A 22,311-nucleotide genomic window follows, 5' to 3' on the forward strand; every position below is an offset into this window, starting at 1 on the left:
AGAACCAACAATGCAAGACCAACAACAACTCGCATACATATTGCAAAAGGATGTATTTGCTTTAGAGCCAGGGTATTTGAAAATCTGGCTTGCTCTTGGCTCATAATTTAAGATCAGACGTGGAAGCCTTTCTGTATCTAATATATTTTCTATATTGCAAATGCTATGAAATAAAAACACAGAATAGAAAGTCCTCCCTTATGGCATTTTGATACCGGAATTCCTTTCTCTTAAGATAAAAACGGGCATGATTCTTCAAACTAGGGCCATAATTTACATTTACAACTGTTACTGAGCGAAATTATTTGTTTTGGAAGTTGGACAGATTTGAAGGCTGAATTTGTTTTGCCTAACAGAGGCTTAGCACAGTCATTTCCAACTCAATTTTGGCAGTATTATCTCAGCCTGAACAAAACTATGCCAGCAAATTTGAAGAATGAGAGAGTAACAACAGATTGAAAGGGATCAGTCTAAATATCAATAACAACAAAAGTGAGACTTAGAGTTCACAAACTACTGGACAATATCCCTAATTTCATATCCTAGCAAATAATGCTGAAGATCATCCAATTGCATATTAGAACAAGACATGAAAAGGGAGATACCAGCCATTTAAATTGGTTTTAGGAAAAAAATAGAGAATAAGAGATATTATTTCGGATGCATGCTGGGTAACTGAGAAAGCTAAAGAGCAACTAGAAAAAGTCAATATGTGTTTCACTGATTACAGAAAAGCCTTTGATGGTGTCCACCATGGCAATCTGTGGAATATTTTGAGGAAAATGGAAGTCCCAATACATCTCAGTATCCTTTGAGAAACTTACAGTCAGGACAGAAAGCCCCAGCCTGGATGCAATACAGTGAAACTAACTGCAGGAAATCCTTGACTTACAACAGTTCATTTAGTGACTGTTCGAAGTTACAGCGGCACTGAAAAAAGGGACTTATGACCATTTTTAACATTTATAATAATTGTAACATGCCTGCAGTCACATGATCAGTATTCAGACACTTGGCAACTGACTCATATTTATGACAATTGCAGTGTCCCAGGGTCATGTGGTCACCATTTGTGAACTTCTGACAAGCAAAGTCAATGGGGAAGCCAGATTCACTTAACAACTGTATTACTAACTTAACAACTGAAGTGATTCACTCAACAACTGTGGCAAGAAAGGTCACAAAATGGGGCAAAACTCACTTAACCAAGTTTCACTTGGGCTCAATTGGGGTCGTAAGTCGAGGACTACCTGTACTATCTTCTTATTTATTCAACCCACATTCTGAATATATATACTGAGAGAGGCTGGATTGGAAAAATATGAGCATGGTTTTAACACTGGAGGAAGAAACATCAATCACCTACACTATGCTACTCTGACAGCTAAAATGCAAATGATCTGGAAGCCCTAGTAATGAAAGTTAAAGAGTTCAATGGAAAAAACAGGGCTATGATCAAATGTAAAGAAGACAAAACTAACAACAGGTACAGCAATCGGCCTTAAAATTGACAATGATGATATTGAAGTGGTGGGTTTTTATTTATTTATTTATTGCTTTTTAAGCGATGGGTCAGACACAACTTTGCGACTAATAACAACAAATCAACAATAAAAGAACCAGAAATCAAGATTTTTTCCCCCTTGATAGGGTGGTAACAAAGGCTTCAGAAAAACTATTCAGATATCATGATGCATTATATCTACAAAATCAAAACAGTGTAGATAAAACAATTATGAATATGCTTTTGTGTTCTTCCCAGTTTTATGTACACTCTCTACTGAAAGGCCACACTTTTGGAAATACATAGCTACAATAGTCAAAACACAAGGTTGACACAGAATTATCTGACTGAAAAGACTTGCTGGCCTCAGTTACTCTTGGATGCTAATTCTTAAGGCAACAATTGACATACCTTGGTCTCCACTCAACAATGGCAAACTTGTATCCTGAGAAGGGTGTAGAAGCACAGAGGGTGTTGTTTGTGAAGGTTCTGAAGAAGGTTCCTCAGGAGCCACTTTCAACGGACTCTTGGTGGGACTACAGACACCAGAGCTCTCCTCTGGGCACAGGAACACATCAACAGGGCCCTGAGTACTTTTCACAGCAATCTGGAAAGCCTAACAGAGATGGAAAAAAGAACATTTGAGGAGACATAGAAGACTGCATAAACATTTGTTGTGGAGGGTGGTAGTGGTAAGCCTCTCTAGTTCTTTTCTATGAACAATATTTTGGGAACATCAGTTTTATAAAATCTTCAAAATTTTATCTCTTTGTGACCAGATGACAAAAGAAAATCGAAAAATCTAACTCTTTTGGCTTATTTCACTGCCTGGGATAACTATTGCTCATAACAATAGACAGTTCCTAAATTCTGCAAGGAAATTTTTGAGAAGCCCAGTACATCTCAGTATCTGAGTGAAAAACATTATATTTTGTAATGATCTCCGCTCATAGTTTTAATGCTTTGTAGAAAAATTGTATTAAATCAAAAATAATAAAATGAGAAAGGAAAAATTCCACTTGAAGCATTCTATTTTGTTATACCTTGGTTTAACATTGCTATTCAGGAGTTAACAAGACACTGCATCTACCTAGACATTAACTGCTTAGGTAACAAAGGGCTGCAAAAGCCTTTATTCTGTGCATCATTCTTGGCCCTAAATAGACAGTAACTTATTCTATTAGACTAACCCAAGATGTATAACCTCTATTTCACATGCCCCAAACTTTCCTCACTATGTCAACAAATCTCTCTCCTTTGCTCACCAGTTATATTTGATAGATTAGGCACAAAACATTGGTTCAGGTGGCTTATCCTACAAAAGGACATTTTCTTACAGGGCAGCACAGTAAGTGGATAGGATTTCATTCTTATCCACCATTTAACTAATCTAGGATATAACACTTTGTGCCAGTTTATTATTGTAAAATATTACACAGTGTATGAAGTCCAATGACATACAGCTAAACTGTGTTCAAAGAGACTAAGCTCAATATGTCAAACAGTCATTTGGTTGAGCTAGGCAGCTATAGAAATTGGATGGATGGATGGATGAATGAATAGATCAGCAATCACATATACAGAATCTTGCATTTAAAAACCAAGCTTCCTTGGATCTATCATACTGGTGGCAAGATTTCTCAGTCATGATACTGTTTCAACACAGTCATGATACTGTGTGCAAGTCCGTACACTTAAACGGACTTGCATAAACCTTTCCTACCTAATGAGGAATGGAAAGGATAAACATAGTAAATTGGATTTGGATTCTGAAACTTAAGTGTGTAAGTATTCCATGACAGGCCCCAAATGGCCTCTGTAATTTTTGGAAGCAGGAAGGTTACCTCTGCAGGATCAGAGACTTGCATCTGTGTCTCAGGGGGGGCTTTGATGACCATCACCAGCTGCTCTGAGGGGTCTGCAATGTTGCGTAGATCTTGACAAGTCACATAAGCTGAAGTATGATCAGTCAAGTTTTGTCAGAAATATCACAATATATGTTTCAAGATACAAAACTAGAATAGCAATATACAACTGTGAGGCTCAAATCACTACTTATTGGGAAAGAGGCATACAAGAAGTCCTTGATTTATGAACGGTCATTTAACAACCATTCAGAGTTACAATAGCTTTAGACTAGCTACTTCCTTAATTTCAGGATGCAATTAATCTGGCCATGAAGATTTAATCTCATTCAAAATAACCATGTCTGTATGCCTGTTTCTATTTCTTTCTTTTTAATATTTCAATGCCAGTCTATTTCAAATTTTAATTATTTCCCTCTACAATTTCTGTGTAATAAATAATCTGTTCTGGACACACACTTTTAGCTGGAAAACAGTTAACAGTTGTTAACTGTTACTCTCAGTTTTCTGACTTGCAATTTCTGAGATCTGTGAAATTCTCCACAAGTTTGTAGTGTCAGAAAATTGATTTCAATTATTCAAAATTATGAGCACACTCATTAGTTTAATCCTGTGGTAGTGAGGCGTTGAAGAGATTAATCTAACTAATTTCATTCAGTACACTTAAGACCTTACTACATATATCTTACCTGTGATATGCAACCTGCAAACCTATTTTATTGGAACGTTATTGCAAAGGGAAAAAATGGGGGTGGGGGAGAAGAAAGGATAGCTGCAGTTTTCTCTCACATGCATATGTTAAAGACTGTTCATTTACCAGAAAGGGTGGATTGCAGATATCATTATCAGGAACAGGTTCAACTACAGAACTGCCAGGCAAAAATCAACAAGGAACATCTGACAGATGCACCACCACCCTTCTTTTGCTTCCTTTCTGAGATATATACACACATGTACACCTCCACACCTCACTGACAATTCAGAGCCTTAGCCAACAGCCAGGTAGGGATTTTCCATTAACTCACAGGGTGTGGAAGTACAAATTAAAGTACCAACACCCAATCTAGGAATGTCGGGAGTGCAGCTGCCTCTTTGGAATATGGTACTTTACTGCTACTGGTTACTGCAGAAGATTTGCTCCTATGAACCTGTTTTGGGCTTTATGATTGGATAAAGCCATCCAATCCCCATTCATCTTGAAGAGAAGGATATTGCTTGTTTTCAGGTTCCTCCGTAAGGATCTTGAATTGAGTAGTACACATCTGGATGAGGCTGTCCAGATGCTGTTCTGCTGCTTGAAGATCCTGTAGTTCCTTCATTAACGCTTGACTCTTATTGGTGCCTGCCACAGAAGTCCGGTTCCCCCTAGAAAAAAGAATAAGGCAAGATGAAATACTCTGTGACTAATAACTTGGCAAGTCTTAGCATTAAGGTAGATGAGAAGTAAACTGCATTGTGTGCGCTTTCACATTGTCAGAATAACACAGCAAAAGACAGATGAATGCTCAATTAAGTAAATTAGTTAATTTTTAAAGGGAAAGTTCAACAAATTACCTAGAGAAAATATTCTTGCCACTTACTATACTAATCCTATGGCTGCTATAGGATTCCATATTGTCCTCTTTAATCTTTAATATCTATATAAAGCCATTGGGGAGAAATCATTCTGAGATTTAGCCAAGGTATCATCAATAGGCATAAGAGCCTATGAAGGATATGTTCTAGGAGAGTAGGTGGCTAGATGGGAACCAATAAACTGTGACTGAATCCTAACAAGACTGAAATGTTGTTGAGAGGGAGTTCCAGCCTATGAATTAGGAAGACAGGTGATTCTAGATAATTCTGAGCTCCTTCAAAGCAGCAGATGGATTAAGGAATAACTCCAAGCGATGCATTTTGTAACTGAAGACCCACGTGTCACAGTAACTAAAAGTCTTTAATTTTTTTCTGGACCAAGTAATCGTTGTCTTAATAATCCCATGTTTGAACAAAGATAATACAGTTTTTATGGGGTTGTCTTTGAAAACCGTTCAGAGACTTTAGCAAGTGAAGAATTCAACCTCTTGGTTACCGTTAGGGTAACTGATTGTCATACGAAGTCATTAAGAGATAATATAGCTTATCTGTTTGTTTCCAAGCCTATATCAGTGTTGATTTATGAGAATGTTCCTCAAATATATCTGATTGACCTTTGCGGTGGATCTGCTTAGGGATCTTTCGGTGAGAAATGCCTGGAAAGTAGTGACCCAAGCCACAATCTTCTTCCCATTGACCATGCCTAATAAATCCTGAGAGATTTTAAGGTATTTGAGGCTTGGCTTTTATATTCTTAGTTTCTGTCTGTAAAATGTTCTGGAACTGGTAGTGTATAATATCACCAGGAAGCTTCAGGAATTTGCCTAAAGTCATTCCTTTCCCATCTTAATTATTCCATTCTCTTCTCATCGACATTTAGTGGTCACCAAGCATGCTCACTTCTCATTTATTTATTAGAATTATATTCTGTCTTTCTTTCAAGATCTCATTATGATATGAATTACACTCCACTTCTATTACCAACTTTTTTTCGTAACAACAAAGCTGTAAGATATATTGGGATAAGAGGTAATGTCTGACCAAAATAATTCAGTGAGCTTCCATGGCTTATAAGAGTACTCTTTAGTTGTAATCCAATATTTTAACCATCACTTCATATTGTCAGTGACCAGTTTTCTTGTACATCTGCAAACTTAAAAATGCCCTGAGTCTCTTATCTACAAGCCATAGTACCAATAGTATAAACACTGTGGAATCAATAATATTGTCATTTTGCAATAATGTTGGATTACTGTCATAACAGAGTAGCCACCAACCCATAATGCTTCAGTTTTCATATTTAACAGTATTTATTTCTATCTGATAATAAGCAGCAAAATACACTAAATTCTCAGAACATAACTTAATAATAATAACATAATAAAGCAACAATTATATGTTCATGGAGAAACTGATAGGTTAAAATTATTTGATTAAATTGATTTAATTTTCATATACAATTATTATCTTATCTTTAACTAAATTGAGCACAGATTAATGAACTTTTATTCATGATATTCTCACTAGTCTAATGTTATTAATGTGATTTTCCTTGCAATAAATTTCTTCCCTGCAGTATTGCTTTAAAATAAAGACGAATGACAAATATTTTTTTAAATATACTTCCACAAATGCACAGAGGTATCTAAGAGGTTGTAACAGAGTAATCTTACAGACATATACCATTTGTAGTTTTGTTTTAGGATAATTCAGATTATCATGTTCTAGTTCTCTTGATTGAAAGCACATATAAATTGAAAGCACATATAGACATACAAAGAATCTTCATTGGCATCTTTCAGTCTCAAGAGGCTATGGTATCGTGCTCTGGAAAGAGGTCCTAAAACAGCATCTAGTGTGACTAAAAAGGTCAATACAAAGAATCTATTACTACTTATAAATAAACATACCAATAACATAAATGGAAACTGTGGCAACTTAATATGTAACTATTATACAAAAAGTGCTCTACTTATGGGTTACAATATAACGGAGCCAAACAAACATCATCAGAACATCAAGCTGGGAGATTGACAGGTGACATTCTACTTACAGCCATTGGATATGGTTCTTGGATTTCTTAGTGATGAGCTGGATGCCCTCCAGGACATTTGTTATGTCATAAATACGCCTCTTCTGCACCTTTAGTACTTCAGCAGCCCAGTTGAGATCCACAACACCATCAGGAGACTGACTCAATAGCTCTAAGAAGCGCTTGGTGGTCAAGTTGAGAGAAGTTTCATAACGGGATTTCTCTCCAGGAGACTTTAAACCTGGGGATAAATCAGGGCTTAATTCCAACTAGCAAAGTAGCTGCAATTCTTCTTAAGTAAATCTCAAACTTAAACCATCAATTTGCTCAGCTTGCACTATTCATTTGACAAGAAAGAAAGCAATATTGTTGGAGATAGGCATCTGGCTCAGAGTTTCTATCATTCTCTGAGTCTCATCTAGCCTGAAAACTGCAATGACTACTCTAGAAACAGAAAGAAAGGAAGAACCACCACTCACCTTTCCCACCACTGACCAAGTATGTTGCCAAGATAACATTGTGGGGATATGAAAAATGGATTGTACTACCAAAGGAATTGAATCTGGTTAGACATTTTGGATGGATTGTATATTGTAAACTGCCCAAAGTTTCCTTGAAGTGCGAGATGGGCAGCAAATAAATTGAATGAATGAATGAATGAATGAATGGCAATTGTGGATAAGATAGCACCATTTGCCAAACCCAACTGTGAACTCAGATGAGACTTTCAACTTCGGCAATGAGTTAAAACAAATGCCTGTGTTTCAAGGAAATTAACCTTTTAAAAAACGAAATCTCTGGATTTTAGGGTGCTAAATTCTGAAACCCCCAAGCAACTTTACACCATCCATATATATATATATATATATATATATATATATATATATATATATATATATATATATATATATATATATATATATATATTTATTTATTTATTTATTTATTTATTTATTTATTATTTATTTATTTATTAGTTCGGTTTATATGCCGCCCTTCTCTGGAGACTCAGGGCGGCTTACAATGCATTAAGCAATAGCCTTCATACTTTTATATATATCTGCTTAGTAGGGCTTTTGGACCCCCTAAGCAGTGTTCTATTTTATACAAAGTCAGCTTATTGCCCCCACAAACCGGGTCCTCATTTTACCTACCTCGAAAGGATGGAAGGCTGAGTCAATCTTGAGCCTGGTGAGATTTGAACTTGCAGTAATTGCAGGCAGCTGGCAGCTAAGTGCTACTTTAACTGCACTTAGTCCACTGCACCACCAGGCTCTTTTAATTTATTATTTATTTATTTATTATTTGAATTTCTATACCGCCCTACTCCCGAAGGACTCAGGGCGGTGTACAGCCATGAAATAAAACGTATAGATATACAAAATTTAAAATCGAATAAAATGAATTAAATAAATTTGGCTGAATTAATACCCATAATTTAAAATACCCATAATTTTAAAATACATTAAAAATTTAAAATTTACACTTAAAAGGGAGAAGATTTAGGCGAGGCCAGCTTGATGAAATAAAAGCGTCTTCAACTCGCTGCGGAAGGTGTGCAGATCCGGAATCCTCCGTATCTCTGGGGGGAGCTCATTCCAGATCGTCGGTGCCCCCACAGAGAAGGCTCTCCCCCTAGGGGCCAACAGCCGACATTGTTTGGCCGAGGGCACCTGGAGGAGCCCCTCTCTGTGGGAGCGTACTGGTCGGTGGGAGGCTGTTGGTGGTAGTAGGCGGTCCCGTAAGTAACCAGGTCCTAAGCCATGTCATTTATGTTAATGTATGTCATTTCAGAAACAAAATCGATCTATCTATCTTTTTGCGCATGTCCAAGATGGCGGCGCCCGCTGAGATCGCGATCTGAGGACGGGGCGCCGACCTATCTTTTGGGTCCTTTGGGGGTCGTTTTGGAGATCTGAGACCCCAGGACCGGTTAGGGGAGCTCCCTGGCAGCACGGAGAGGGTTTTTTCCCTCTCCGTGACTGAGCAGCGAGGGAGAGTGATGTCAGGAACGGCGGGTAGCTCAGCTGGGCGGCGGCGGCGTTTTCCGCAGCCGGAGGCCACCTGGATGTTTGAACGGCGAGGGGGGTTGCCCGAAGAGCGTTACGACGTGTCGGGCACCCCTGAAGATCTTTGAGACGCCGCCAGGCTTGTTTGGTGCCGGCGACGATGTTGTGGAGGGCGCTGGCAAACCCCCCCCTTGGAGTGGGGGGGGGAGAAAACGGAAACGAAACATCAAGGGCGCTGGCAAACCCCCCCCCCGGAGTTGGAGCGCGGGGGAGAAAACGAAATATCTAGGGCGCTGGCAAACCCCCCCCAGAGTTGGAGACGGGGGTGGCAATGGAACAACAGGAGGATGCTGGCGACCCTCCCCCCCCTTTGGAACTGGAGTTGGAGCGAGGAGGGGCAACGTAACGAAACAAAACATCAAGAGTGGGAGACTTGCAACCAGGGCTGGGGCTAGGACCTGGTGTGAGATCTTTTCCCAGGCCTAGGAGGCCTCAAACTGTGATTGCGCGAGGGCTGGGGTCTTGAGACAACTGCCCCACTTTTTGCCCCATTTCTCTCTCCTCTCCTCCAGCGTCCCCTTTAACGACCGGGCCCAATTACACCAGCTGTTAGCCCATAGGACTCACCTGGCTATGTTCATACCATCTAAACCCCCCTGACTATGAGAGGGCTATTCCATTTGAAATGGAAGGACGGTACATTGCTGCATCCCGTCGGCTGAGGGGGCTGGACATCAGTTGACCACAGTGAGAGAATGGCCTGGATGTCGGGGCCCCTGGGGGCTGAACCGGGATGATTTTACATATATGTACTCTGTCAGCAGAGGGGACTTGACCACCGGACCAACCGCCGTGAGAGGGCGGTTTTTGGACCTGACCCCCGGACGCTGTCTGTTTCATTGGTCCATTGCTGCCATCTCACCACAAGAGGGGGCCGACCAGCTGACCTAACCACCGTGAGAGGGTGGTAGGATCTATTGCCCCCCTTGGATTGTGGTCGTCTTGGTTCTGGATTTTGTCCCCTGTTGTGAGGGGACAGTGGACTTGGTCCTGTAAATATGTTCCTAGATCCCCCATTTCTTCGTCTTCTCCCCCGGTCCTTTTATAGACCCTTAGGATATGGTCGTGCTACCCGTTTGGCTAAAATGTACTCAGCGGCGGAACTTCTTGGTCTGCGAGACTCCCCCCTCTCGCAGCCTTGGCCCTCCACTCTATCGAGGGCCTACCTCGATGACGGGCTTTGGAACCCCGAGAGGTGGCATGCCACAAAGAGGGGGCTGCGGGATTTTTTAAAACTGTCTTTGTCCAAACTTTTAAGGGGTTTGGGGAGGGGGGTTGGACAGGGACTAGGGTTGTGGGTTTGGGGGATAACCCACTTAGGGGAGGGTCGGACCGGGCCAGGATGTGCGGCGGAGGGTGGGGGGATCCGGGGGTAACAGGGGGGGTCAAGCTTGTCCAGACTGTGTTTCCATCATTGGTACTGTGAGTGGGAGGGGTAGATATGGCGGGAGTAGGGGGCCATATCATGTTAAGGGAGCACGCACCCGCTGTCTTCAAGCGGTAGGGCGCTCCGGCCCCCATAGCTCCAATCGTTCTCCAGGTTGCACAGACCCTCAGGGCCCGGGCCTTCGACTGATGTTGTGCAACGCCAGGTCTGTAGTAAATAAAGCCCCCCTCATTTGTGATCTTATTCAGGAGGGGGGAGCGGACCTGGCGGGTATTACGGAGACCTGGTTGGACCCGGAGGGAGGGGTCCCTCTGGTAGAAATGTGCCCACCAGGCTTCCACGCATTCCATCAGCTGAGGCCTCAGGGGAGGGGCGGGGGAGTAGCGGTTATTATTAGTGAAGGCTTAGGCCGAGGGAGACCACTGTTCCTCAGACAGCTGGTTGTGAGTCGCTCCTTATGAAGTGGGGTCATGGGGTTCAGATGGGCTTGTTGATCACGTACCTGGCTCCCTGCCACGTGGCTGCAGCCCTGCCCGAGCTACTCAATGTTATTGCCGCGGTGGCGGTTGATACCCCCAGACTTATGGTCATGGGGGATTTCAACCTGCCGTCCGCGGGTGAGGCATCTGAGGTGGCTCGGGAGTTCATGGCTTCCATGACGGCCATGGACCTGACCCAGCTAATTCATGGCCCTACGCACAGGGGAGGAAACACACTGGACCTGGTTTTTGTCTCTGGACAGTGGTTGAGTGATCTTGAGATAGGGGACATAGTCATTGAGCCCTTATCATGGTCGGATCACTCTCTCCTTCGCCTTGACCTTCGAACCGCGGTACCCCGCCGCAGGGAGGTGGAACCGGTAAGATGGTACCGCCCCAGGCGCCTGATGGAACCTGATAGGTTCCAAAGGGAGCTTGGGCCAATCCCCGAGGATCTTGCACATGCCTCGACTGGGGACCTAGTGGCCGCTTGGGATAGAGCGGCTGCTGGAGCTCTGGATCGAGTCGTTCCTTTGCGGCCTCTGACCCGGCGCCGTTCTCACCTGGCTCCTTGGTTTACTGAGGAACTGAGGGAGATGAAGCGCCGGAAAAGACGCCTAGAGAGTAGTTGGAGGGCTAGTCTTTCTGAATCGGACCGGACACTGGTAAGATCTCATATTAAGAATTACCTAGTGGCGATAAAAGCAGCAAAATGTACTCATTGTGCTGCTCTTATTGCGTCATCAGATAATCGCCCGGCCGCCCTGTTTAGGGTGACCCACTCCCTGCTCCACCAGGAAGCGCGGGAGGACCCCTTGGAGGGAAGAGCCGAGGACTTTGTTCAATATCTGCATGACAAAATCACTCAGATTCGGGAAGGTCTGGACTCCGACTGGGTAGGTCCAGCGAGGGTGACGGGGGCAGGTCTGGAGAATGTTATCTGGGACGAGTTTGATCCTGTGACCCCCAGATGACATGGACAGGATTCTGGGTAGACTGAATGCGACCACATGTTTGTTGGACCCGTGTCCCTCCTGGTTAGTACTGGCTTCCCGGGAGGTGACGCGAGGCTGGCTCCAGGGGATTATAAATGTTTCATTGGGTGAGGGTGCCTTCCCCGCCGCCTTGAAGGAGGCGGTGGTGAGGCCTCTCCTCAAGAAGCCTTCCCTGGACCCGGCAGTATTGGCTAATTATCGTCCAGTCTCCAACCTTCGCTTCGTTGCGAAGGTTGTTGAGAGTGTGGTTGCACGACAGCTTCCCCAGTACCTGGATGAAACGTCGTAACTAGATCCGTTCCAGTCGGGTTTCAGGCCTGGGTACAGCACGGAAACGGCATGGTCGCGTTGGTTGATGATCTCTGGAGGGCTCGGGACAGGGGTTGCTCCTCTGTCTTGGTCCTGTTAGATCTCTCAGCGGCTTTTGATACCATCGACCATGGTATCATGCTGCACCGGTTGGAAGAGTTGGGGGTGGGAGGCACCGTATTACGGTGGTTCTCCTCCTTTCTCTCCGATCAGTCGCAGTCTGTGTTGACAGGGGGGCAGAGGTCAACCCCGAGGCCCCTCATATGTGGGGTGCCGCAGGGATCGGTCCTCTCGCCCCTTTTGTTCAACATTTATGTAAAGCCGCTGGGCGAGATTATCCGTGGTTTCGGGGTGAAGTACCATCTGTACGCTGACGACACCCAGCTGTACATCTCCACCCCGGACCACCCCAACGATGCCCTTGAAGTGATGTCCCGGTGCCTGGAGGCCGTACGGATCTGGATGGGGAGGAACAGGCTCAGGCTCAACCCATCCAAGACTGAGTGGCTGTGGTTTCCGACGTCCCGATATAGTCAGCTGGTGCCATCGCTGACTATTGGGGATGAATCATTGGCCCCCACGGAAAGGGCTCGCAACTTGGGCGTCCTCCTGGATTCACGGCTGTCTCTAGAAGAGCACTTGACGGCCGTGACCGGGAGGATTTTTCATCAGGTTCGCCTGATCTGCCCTTTCTAGATCGGGACTCCCTACACAGTCACTCATGCCCTTGTCACCTCTCGTCTGGACTATTGTAACGCTCTCTACATGGGGCTCCTCTTGAGGTGCACTCGGAGGCTCCAACTGGCGCAGAGTGCGGCCGCGCGGGTGGTTATGGGAGCAACGTGGAGCTCCCATGTAACACCTCTCCTACGCGAGCTGCACTGGCTCCCAGTGGTCTTCCAAGTGCGCTTCAAGGTTCTGGTTACCACCTTTAAAGCACTCCATGGCTTAGGACCTGGTTATCTACGGGACCGCCTGCTACCACCAATAGCCTCCCACCGGCCAATACGCTCCCATAGAGAGGGGCTCCTCCGGGTGCCGTCGATCAAACAATGTCGACTGGCGGCCCCTAGGGGGAGAGCCTTCTCTGTGGGGGCACCTACGATCTGGAACGAGCTCCCCCGGAGATACGGAGGATCCCGGATCTGCGCACCTTCTGTCGCACGCTTAAAATGTTTTTATTTCATCAAGCTAGCCTGGCCTAAATCTTCTCCCTTTTAAAATTTTAAAATTTAAATTTTAAACACTAATTTTAATTTGTTTAATTATGGGATATTTTTAAAATTTGGCCAAATTGTTTAATCTGTTTTAATCTATTTTAAATTTTGTATCTCTATGTTTTATCTTTTGGCTGTTCACCGCCCTGAGTCCTTCGGGAGAAGGGCGGTATATAAATTTAATAAAATAAATAAAATAAAAGCCATTTCCCTCATGAATTCAAAAGCAAAGAGAGCCTGAAAAAGCATCAATATTCCAGTGGTCCCAGTACTAGCAGTCATTTCTAAGATTTTTTGGATCAATTTCAGTCTATTTCAATAATTGTAGAGAATCTGGCATTATTCAGCCACTAAGACAAGGATTCTTGAAGTAGCTGCAAAAATTAAAGTACCAGAGTTCCCATCTATATACTAGTACCTTTTATAGGATTTTTTGCTTTTCCTCGAGACACCTGAACGTTCCCTGCAATGTATTGATGGTCAGTCTCCAAATTCAATTTCCGCTTTACCTGGAAAATAAGTGAGATTCGTAAATAACCATTCGTAAATAAGCTCTAGTGAAACAAGAAGCAATCATGCAAAACTAGGAGCATATCTACACATCTTACTTTTATTGAGTAAGGGCTGCCTTTAAATGTAAAGTCATTCAGAGTTGCCTGAACCGTGAGATGGGTGGCAAATAAATAAATACAATTATGATAGATAGATAGATAGATAGATAGATAGATAGATAGAGATAAAAAGAAAGAAAGAAAGAAAGAAAGAAAGAAAGAAAGAAAGAAAAAAAGAAAGAAGGAAAGAAAGATGGCATGATGAGAGCTACACTGCAAAAATATAGGTTTGAAGAAAATTAATTATTACATTTGATTACTTGAATTAACTTACATTTTTAACATATTTAAAATACTGTATTTTTCAGTGTATAGATGCACTCCCCCCCAAAAAAAGTTGCTAGAAATGTCTGTGCATCTTATACAGTGAATGTTGTCAAAGCCCCGCCCACCCACCGGCCCCCAACCCTTCGGCCTCTGCCTCCAGCAATTTACCTCTTTGCAGCAAACAGCCTGGTCAGCTTCAGCACAGCCTAATTTAGCACAAGCAGCTGATTGGCGGTTGGATCGGCCTCCCGGAATACCGCCTATCAGCTGTTCCAGGCTGCAGGGATTGCCACTGCCCGTTGCCGCCCATTGCTGCTGCCGCCTATTGCAGCCTCTGTGCACCCCATTTTTTGCTTCTGCGCACCCCATTTTTTGCCAGTTCCAGATGGTGGGGATAGGCGATGGCAGCGATTCCTGCCTCCTGGAACGGGCCAAAATGGAGTGCGCGCAGGCTGAAAATGGGGTGTGTGGAGGTGGCAATAGCAATGGCAGCGATGGTGGCAATGGCAGCGACAGGCAGTGGTGATCCCCTCAGCCTGGAACAGCTGATAGGCTGTATTCCGGGAGACCGATCCAACCGCCAATCATCTGCTTGTGCTAAATCAGGCTGTGCTGAAGCTGACCAGGCTGTTTGTTGCAAGGAGGTAAACTGCTGGAAGGCAAAGGCAGATTTTTTCCCCTTGCTTTCCTCCCCAAAAGCTAGGTGCGTTTTATACTCTGGAGTGTCTTATAGACCGAAAAATACGGTATGTTAATTTCCTTAATTTTAAAACACATTAAGGGCAAAAATTAGCAGCAGCTTTGGTTTTCCAGTTTCCACCTACAGGCAGCTCATCTTGCTTCTGTTCAATCAGTTTCAGATTGAACCTGATGATAAAACTCTGACCAGAATCCCTCCTCTGTTGCACTAGTGGTTGGATTATAAACTTAGATGACTATCATAAAGATTGTCTATGAAGTTTAACTGATATTATCCAGTCACTTTAATAGTCTCTCTACAAGAGAGTGGGGGCCATTCCGAGGGTGTATCTAGCACATTTGACACCCAGAGCAACTATTTCCACTCATCAAATAGTACCATGAGGTTCTGGAACTTCTGCTGATTCCATCTCTGTCATTGCTGCCACATCACTGACTGCCAACCACCTGACCAGCACAATGGCAGCAGTGACCAATTCTAGCTTCTGACCTTCTGGATAATCTATTTTACATCCTCTCATTGTCTCTATCTGGGGCAAACCATTCCCACCATTTCGTTTTAGTATGCCCTAGGATCATTCTCATCTAAGGAAAAGGATGTTCCATAGGAAGCAAGCTGCCACCAAGAACATCTACCATCAAACCACCTCCTATAGCATGTGCTAATTGGGGAAGTACACATGTTAGACAGTCCCTAGCCATCCAGGTCAGATAAACAGAATTTATAGAGAAAAGCCAATGTCTTATTGTCTTAGGTAAGCAGGGTGGAAAGCATATGTGCTTTAAAGCAGGGATCCCCAATCCTGAGGCTGCGGGCCATTGAAAATTGGGCCACACAAGCAGCAGGCAAGCGGAGGAAACTCCATTTGCACAAGCGGGGGGCACGTGTGCTCATGCGCAAAATCTTCATTTGCACAAATAGAGCCTTTGCACACTTGCACAGAACCATTCCCTCTCCCCCTCACTGCCACTGCCCACCGGTCCAGAAAGATTGGGGACCACTGCTTTAAAGTCAGTAATTAACATTTCGAATTTTACTTGGAAACAGATTGGCAATGAGTGCTGCAGGACTGAACTGGAAGCAAGAGGGCCATTGCATGCTGGCCAATTGAAGTTTTTAGATGATCTTAAAATTCAGCCCTACTGTATGTAGATCAAATTAATTGTAGAGTAAATCTAATTTGCAAATGATATGGGCGTCACTGTCCTTAGAATATTCAGTCTAAGTGAGGAGACCCATTAATATACAATGGAGAAAAGTTCTTTAACTCTGGAAGAATTCCAGGATATTTTGCAAAAATGTAGTTCTTTTACAATTGTCCATTTCTATAAAAATGGGTTCAAAAGAGAAACAATTCAGAATCAGCCTGCTTTGGATATGGATTTAAAATTGACAGCATACAAGAATGACATTGACAAGGATGTTATATGAAGGATTAAAAATGAAAGTCGTGATATTTTAGTAGCAAAAGGCACACACAAATAATACATTGGCAGAGAGACTTCAATGTGTGAATTTCAATTCAGAAGAGTGACTTGGATACTTTTTATTTTGAACTTACAAAAGAGATGTGCTATACCTATGAAGGAGTTCCTGAGAAAAGATAAAGAGAGAATGAAAAGAAACCTTTTTCTGGGACACTACTTAAAAGGAATAAACATAAAGGCTTTTAAAAATAACAAGATTTAAAAAGTTGGCTCATTCAACTAAGGTTAAAATTATATTATTATTTTTACTAGCAGCTTTTAGTGGGATAAGAACTGAATGAGGAAGCTTGAAAGATGTGATAAAAATAAGATAAAGATATGGGGAAAAAATTTCTTATATTGTTAGAGAAAGTTATCAGCTATGGTATTAAAATTGAAAGAAAATGTTTAAAGGGACACTTGCAAAGGAGTTTCTAGAAGGAGATGAAGAGAAGAAATTTAATTTGTGGGACAATATTTAATGGGATTACATTTCAGTATGTTGATGTTTCTGGTAGTTCTTAATGAAATCTTTTCTGATTAACTTTGAATGATGAAGCTTTAAAGATTTTATAGCTCCAAAACATGAGGAGAAGATATTTGTATTTCTAGTAAAAAGAGTAAGTTATTGTACAAAGTAAATGAAAGGAATATGAAAATTTACTTGTCTAAGGTTAATATATATTAAATTTGCCAATATATACGTTATATATAAATTTATATATAAGAGATTCTAGGTTGAAATGAGATGGATGTGATAGGTTACTGAAATTGTTTGTACTTACGTTGATGAAGTGAAACGTCTTATTTTATTTTATTTATTGTAATTTGTCAAACATAAACAAAAACAGGAGTAATATAAAAATACAATGACAGGGACGATAGGCATGTTAGTGCACTTATGCACGCCCCCTCTACGGACCTCTTAAGTATGAAGTGAGGTCCACAGAAGTCAATTTGCGACTAAAACTATGAAAATTTGTAGCTGAGACAACTGAATCAGGTAGAGCATTCCAGTTTTTGACAACTCTATTACAAAAATCGTATTTTTTACAGTCAAGTTTAGAACGATTTACATTGAGTTTAAAGTGGTTGTTCGCGTGTGTATTATTGTGATTAAAACAGAAAAAGTCATTTACAGGTAAAACATTACTACGTACAATTTTGTATGCAATACCTGAGTCTGACCACAAGCAACGCAGTTCCAACTTATCCAAACCAAGAATTTCAACCCTAGTAGCATAGGGAATTTTATTATGTACAGAAGAGTGCAAAACCTTTCTCGTAAAGTACTTTTGAACCCGCTCAATTGTACTAATATCAGATATATGGTAGGGATTCCAAAGAGTTGAATAGTACTCTAAGATTGGTGTAGCGTATTTTTTTAAGCTCTAGTTAGCAATACAATGTTTCCAGAAAAGCAACGCTGTTACAATGAAGTGAAAAGTCTTTTATGTATTTTATATAAAAATATCTTTTTTCTCTCTGCACTTTTTTATGCATTTTTTTTTACTTTGTATTAATTTTTTATCTTTGTACTTTTAAACTTCAATAGCAATTATTACTAAAGCTTAGGGTGCAACTGGCATACCAGCTGAAGCTGGACAAAGGCTCTCCTGGTTGGAGCTTCTATCTGTTACTTGACCAAGAGCCAGGATTCCACGACGCTCCCAGATTGTGAACCTGCCCTTTCTGGGGAAGCACAACAAGAGATGAATATCCTTTGTAAGATACAGTTCTGGACTTGTTTCAATGCATTACATCAATTAATGGAAGTTTGCTGAATGAAAATAATAGCTTAGGATATAATCACCTTATTCTTTCCTGTTAATTTTTCAGACATTTAATTTCCATAATTATAATATTGTTGCAAGATACTTTGTTTTCTCATGACAATTACAAGAAATTACTAGCTAACATAATTAGAAATTAATGGCCTTTGGTAGGTATGTACCAAAATTGGGGGGGGGGGGGGAAACCTTGATCCAGGTAATAGAAGCAAATAGAGGCTAGGACAATTCAGGAAAGTAGCAAATTGTTGATAAACTGGTACATTGGAAATGAAATGGAGTTTGATGTCTTTAGACACAAATTATATGTCTACTTCCAAACTATCTCATTTTTTCTTGCTTATATAATTTCCCACAAAATTGAAATAGGCTTTTTCTGAATCATTCAACTATGTAAATACATTATAAGCCAGTATCTGCAATAACCACAACACATGGCCAACAAAGCCATCACCAGCTGGAGATACTGTTTTTTAAAGACATCTTTGCTTCTATAGGAAAGCAAATCTCTTTCACACATACTCACTGTATAGAACAGGTAGGTATATTTGACAAGCCCGGCCAGATAATAAGATTTTTAAAATACAGCATGATCATCACAGTTAGTACAGGTAGTGTGTGATATGGAAATTTTGTATTTCTATTTCTGTTACATTTTGTTGTACTATGTATTAATCTTGCTTCTATAACTTTAAGAAGAAACTTCTCTTTTCATTTTTCTCTTGCTTTACTCATAACCACCCATGCTTTTAGAAAAGGACAACCTAATTCCTTTTTGTGCTTTTACCACTTAAGACACACCGAAATCAGCTCTCTCAGATGGAGCTCAGCTAAGGTTGACCTCCATTTGATCTAAGAATGCATTGTTTGAAATTCTTCCTATTCACAGTTCTCAAAGCTTGCCTATGAACTTAACAGTGAGTAAGCACTGGGAATATGCATTATTCTTTTTTACTGCTGACTTAGTCTCTTGACCAATGACACCCATCAAAATGTTCAATCTAAGAACACTGCTATTGTTTCTATACTTTCTTCTCTTTTGTTTGCATTGTCCTGCTCTCTTAAAGACATTATCTGGGCACAAGAAATGTATTTAAAGCTTATATCAAGATGAAGTGAGATGGTGAAGATAAAGCAAAGAGAAAAGTACCTACTCCCAATTCCAGAATTTTAAAGTAGTGTCATTGCCTTTTGCCCTGTCTTCACCATATTGTTAACTTTGCAAACAGTCCCAACCATCATTTCCCCCCCCCCTTATTTTTAAACATCATATTCTTAAAACAGATGAATGTGAGATCTTTAAAATCAACAAGTTGGAAATTGAAGTAGTTCAAGAATTTATATTCCTTGGATCAAAAATTGTTCAAGATGGCAGTCTTACACCTGAAATCAAACGCAGGATAACCTTAGGCCACACAGCAATGGTTATTAACATGAAACACAGATCTGGAAAAACAGAGATAGTAATATAGAGTAAGTACAAAAAGCAGGGCAGTTAGAGCAATAGTCTTCTCTATCATAATGTATGGGTGTGAGAGTTAGACACTAAGAATGGCTGATCAAAGAATTGATGCCTCTGAACTGTGATGCTGGCATAAATTATTGCGTTTACCATGGACAACCAGAACTACCAACAGAGAAGTGCTGAATGGCATAAAATCAGACACCTCACTAGAAGCCAAAATCACAAGACTACATCTGATTTACTTTGGCCATGTCACACATGCAACTTCATTGGAGAAATCAATGATGCTAGGAATGGTTAGTGGATCAAGAAGGGGCAAGCAAAGAACTCGCTGGCTTGATACCATCAAAGCTGATACAAAGATGGACATCCAACAACTGAAAGAAGCTGTGCTTGGCAGGTAGCATGGAGAGCCTACAAAGTTGCCAAGAGTCAGACATAACTGAATGGTTAATACTGAGCATTCTTAAAATAATTGCTAAGAGAGAAAGATGTAATTGTTTCCCTGAACTGGCATTGGTATTGGAATTCTCATTGGTATTGCTGGGATTGAACCCAGTTTCTATATTTTAAGATTGCAAAATTGGTTTCATTTTACAATATTGAGTATTACAGAAGTATCTTAATTAAAGAGGTAAGTAATGAAACTAAATCTCATCCTTCTCATCTGTGAGGAGAGCCTTCAGCCCTTTGAATATCTATACTGAGTGTCGGCAACCCGCGGTTCCGGAGCTGCATGCGGCTCTTTGGGCCCTCTGCTGCGGCTCCCTGTCCCATCACTGGCTAGTCCCGCCCCTTGCCCTCCCCTCCCAGTCACTCCTCACTTGGCCTGAGAATGTAAGGGCGATGGCGGGGGATGGAGAATAAGTTTTTAAACAACCAGTCCTTTGCTCTAATGACGTAGAGTGTGGGTAGGCGTGGCTAGGGGGTGTCATGTGACTGAGTGGGAGTGAGTGATGTTAAGTTGGCCACGCCTACCCAGGTTTTTTGGTTCCTGGTGTTTTCTTTTCTATGGGAAATCAGTCCAAATGACTCTTTGAGTGTTTAAGGTTGCAGACCCCTGATCTATGCCTACTTGCTTTGTGTATAACATATCTGGAATCCTAACAATTCAGGCAGCTAAAATAAGAGACAATAACTGATAAACTGGACAAATTGGTTTGGTTTAACATTAATAAAATGTATTCTTATACATCTGACTGGTAGATGTTTTTCACAATATATTAGAATTATTTCAGAGGATCTCAAAGCATTACAAAAATACTTCAGGGAGTAATTATACACATGTCTGAATGAAACTTTAGAAAACAGGCAGTTCCCACAATAAAAGGAATCATGAACCCAGCATAAATTAAAAACACTTCACATCATCATAAAACCAGAATTTCTAGAGGCCCTGGGTGAAAAGCTGCAGTAATTAAACCAGTTTGGATCTGCAGAATAGATATGGATACTGGAAAACTGATGCCAAGAATGCCTTCTGAATGGGAGTGAGGTTTGAAACTAGTGAATATGGTTAATGAACTATATAATGAATAAGACAATAATTTTTAATTTAGTCATGAGAAGTATTACTGTTTAATATGAACAATCTGTCTATGAGCTTGTCTTCTCCTGTCACATTTATGCCATAAAATGTTGCAACCAGCTTCTCCCTTCCTAGCTTGCAGGAGGCATGGCATTTCTACCAGCACAAAACAGTAGTACATCTGTGTGAAAAATACAAGCACTGCATCATCACTGCAAAGAAATGAGAAAAAGACATTAATATCTTCATTTTAAAGGAATGAACAGTAGCCAAAAATGCACCGGCTAGGAGAATAACCTCATGTCCTATTGCACTGTGGCCAGTCTTGCTAAAGAGGATATTTTTCACCCAATGAACATCATTCAATAAATCAGGAGACATGTATCTTTAATCCCAGGTGAGCCTTCAATGTAGAACTATGACTCTATTTATCCCTACATAAGGAAAGAGTTGTTGAATGGTGTTTGATTGGGTGCTTCCAGGAGCATATCCCCGTTCTATCAAATGAAGTACAAAAGTGTACTGATGCTGTTTTTATACATTAAAAACGGTGTCCAAACCCCCCAAAATTATGTTAATGAATGATTACACATTACTAAATTGATTGAAAACATCAAGGGTAATCTGAATAATAAAGATCCAGGTAGAATCTGGATTTGAGAGGGTTCAGTATATATTTGGCTATGCTGTTACATAACCTGGCATCTCCAGTTTTTGAGCCATGCTGAGCACATGGGGGGAAAAGGTAGCAGAAAACTATGTCGAACAATCAGTAAAGCCAGTAGAGTTCAGTAAAGCTGAACTCTACTGCAGGTCCATTATAAAGGAGAAACATCAGTGAAATTTTACATATACCTCTTAATGTAAAGAAAGCATTTAATAATGTAAAGAACAGGAACATGCTTTATCTAAAAAGCTAATACTAACATGCCAAAACTTTAAACTGAATACTTTAGAATAAGAAATATTTTTCCAGATTTAATCCAAAAATACTCTTGTTTTTTTAAGAAAACTTCCTTCCTTATTCTCCATATAACTTCTTGTCAACCGCA

The 22,311-nt window shown here is 41.2% G+C and overlaps 1 protein-coding gene across 2 annotated transcripts in view; it reads right to left on the reverse strand.

Annotated features, from left to right (window-relative positions):
- E2F1 (E2F transcription factor 1) overlaps positions 1-22,311 on the reverse strand; it is a 32,783-nt gene that overhangs the window by 6,852 nt on the left and 3,620 nt on the right. For both annotated transcript variants that reach the window (XR_011600277.1, XM_070941666.1), the window contains exons 2-6: positions 13,851-13,941; positions 6,998-7,217; positions 4,582-4,734; positions 3,349-3,463; positions 1,916-2,120 (exon numbers count right to left, since the gene is read on the reverse strand). Coding sequence is in view for 1 of the 2 variants with exons in the window: in XM_070941666.1 (XP_070797767.1) it covers positions 1,916-2,120; positions 3,349-3,463; positions 4,582-4,734; positions 6,998-7,217; positions 13,851-13,941 (784 nt within the window). In the remaining variant the exon portion in view is untranslated. The remainder of the gene's footprint in view (positions 1-1,915; positions 2,121-3,348; positions 3,464-4,581; positions 4,735-6,997; positions 7,218-13,850; positions 13,942-22,311) is intronic.

This window comes from Pituophis catenifer, unplaced genomic scaffold (assembly GCF_029215685.1).
Source record: "Pituophis catenifer annectens isolate HBS135680 unplaced genomic scaffold, rPitCat1.0.hap2 SCAF_3, whole genome shotgun sequence".
Lineage (NCBI taxonomy): Eukaryota > Metazoa > Chordata > Lepidosauria > Squamata > Colubridae > Pituophis > Pituophis catenifer.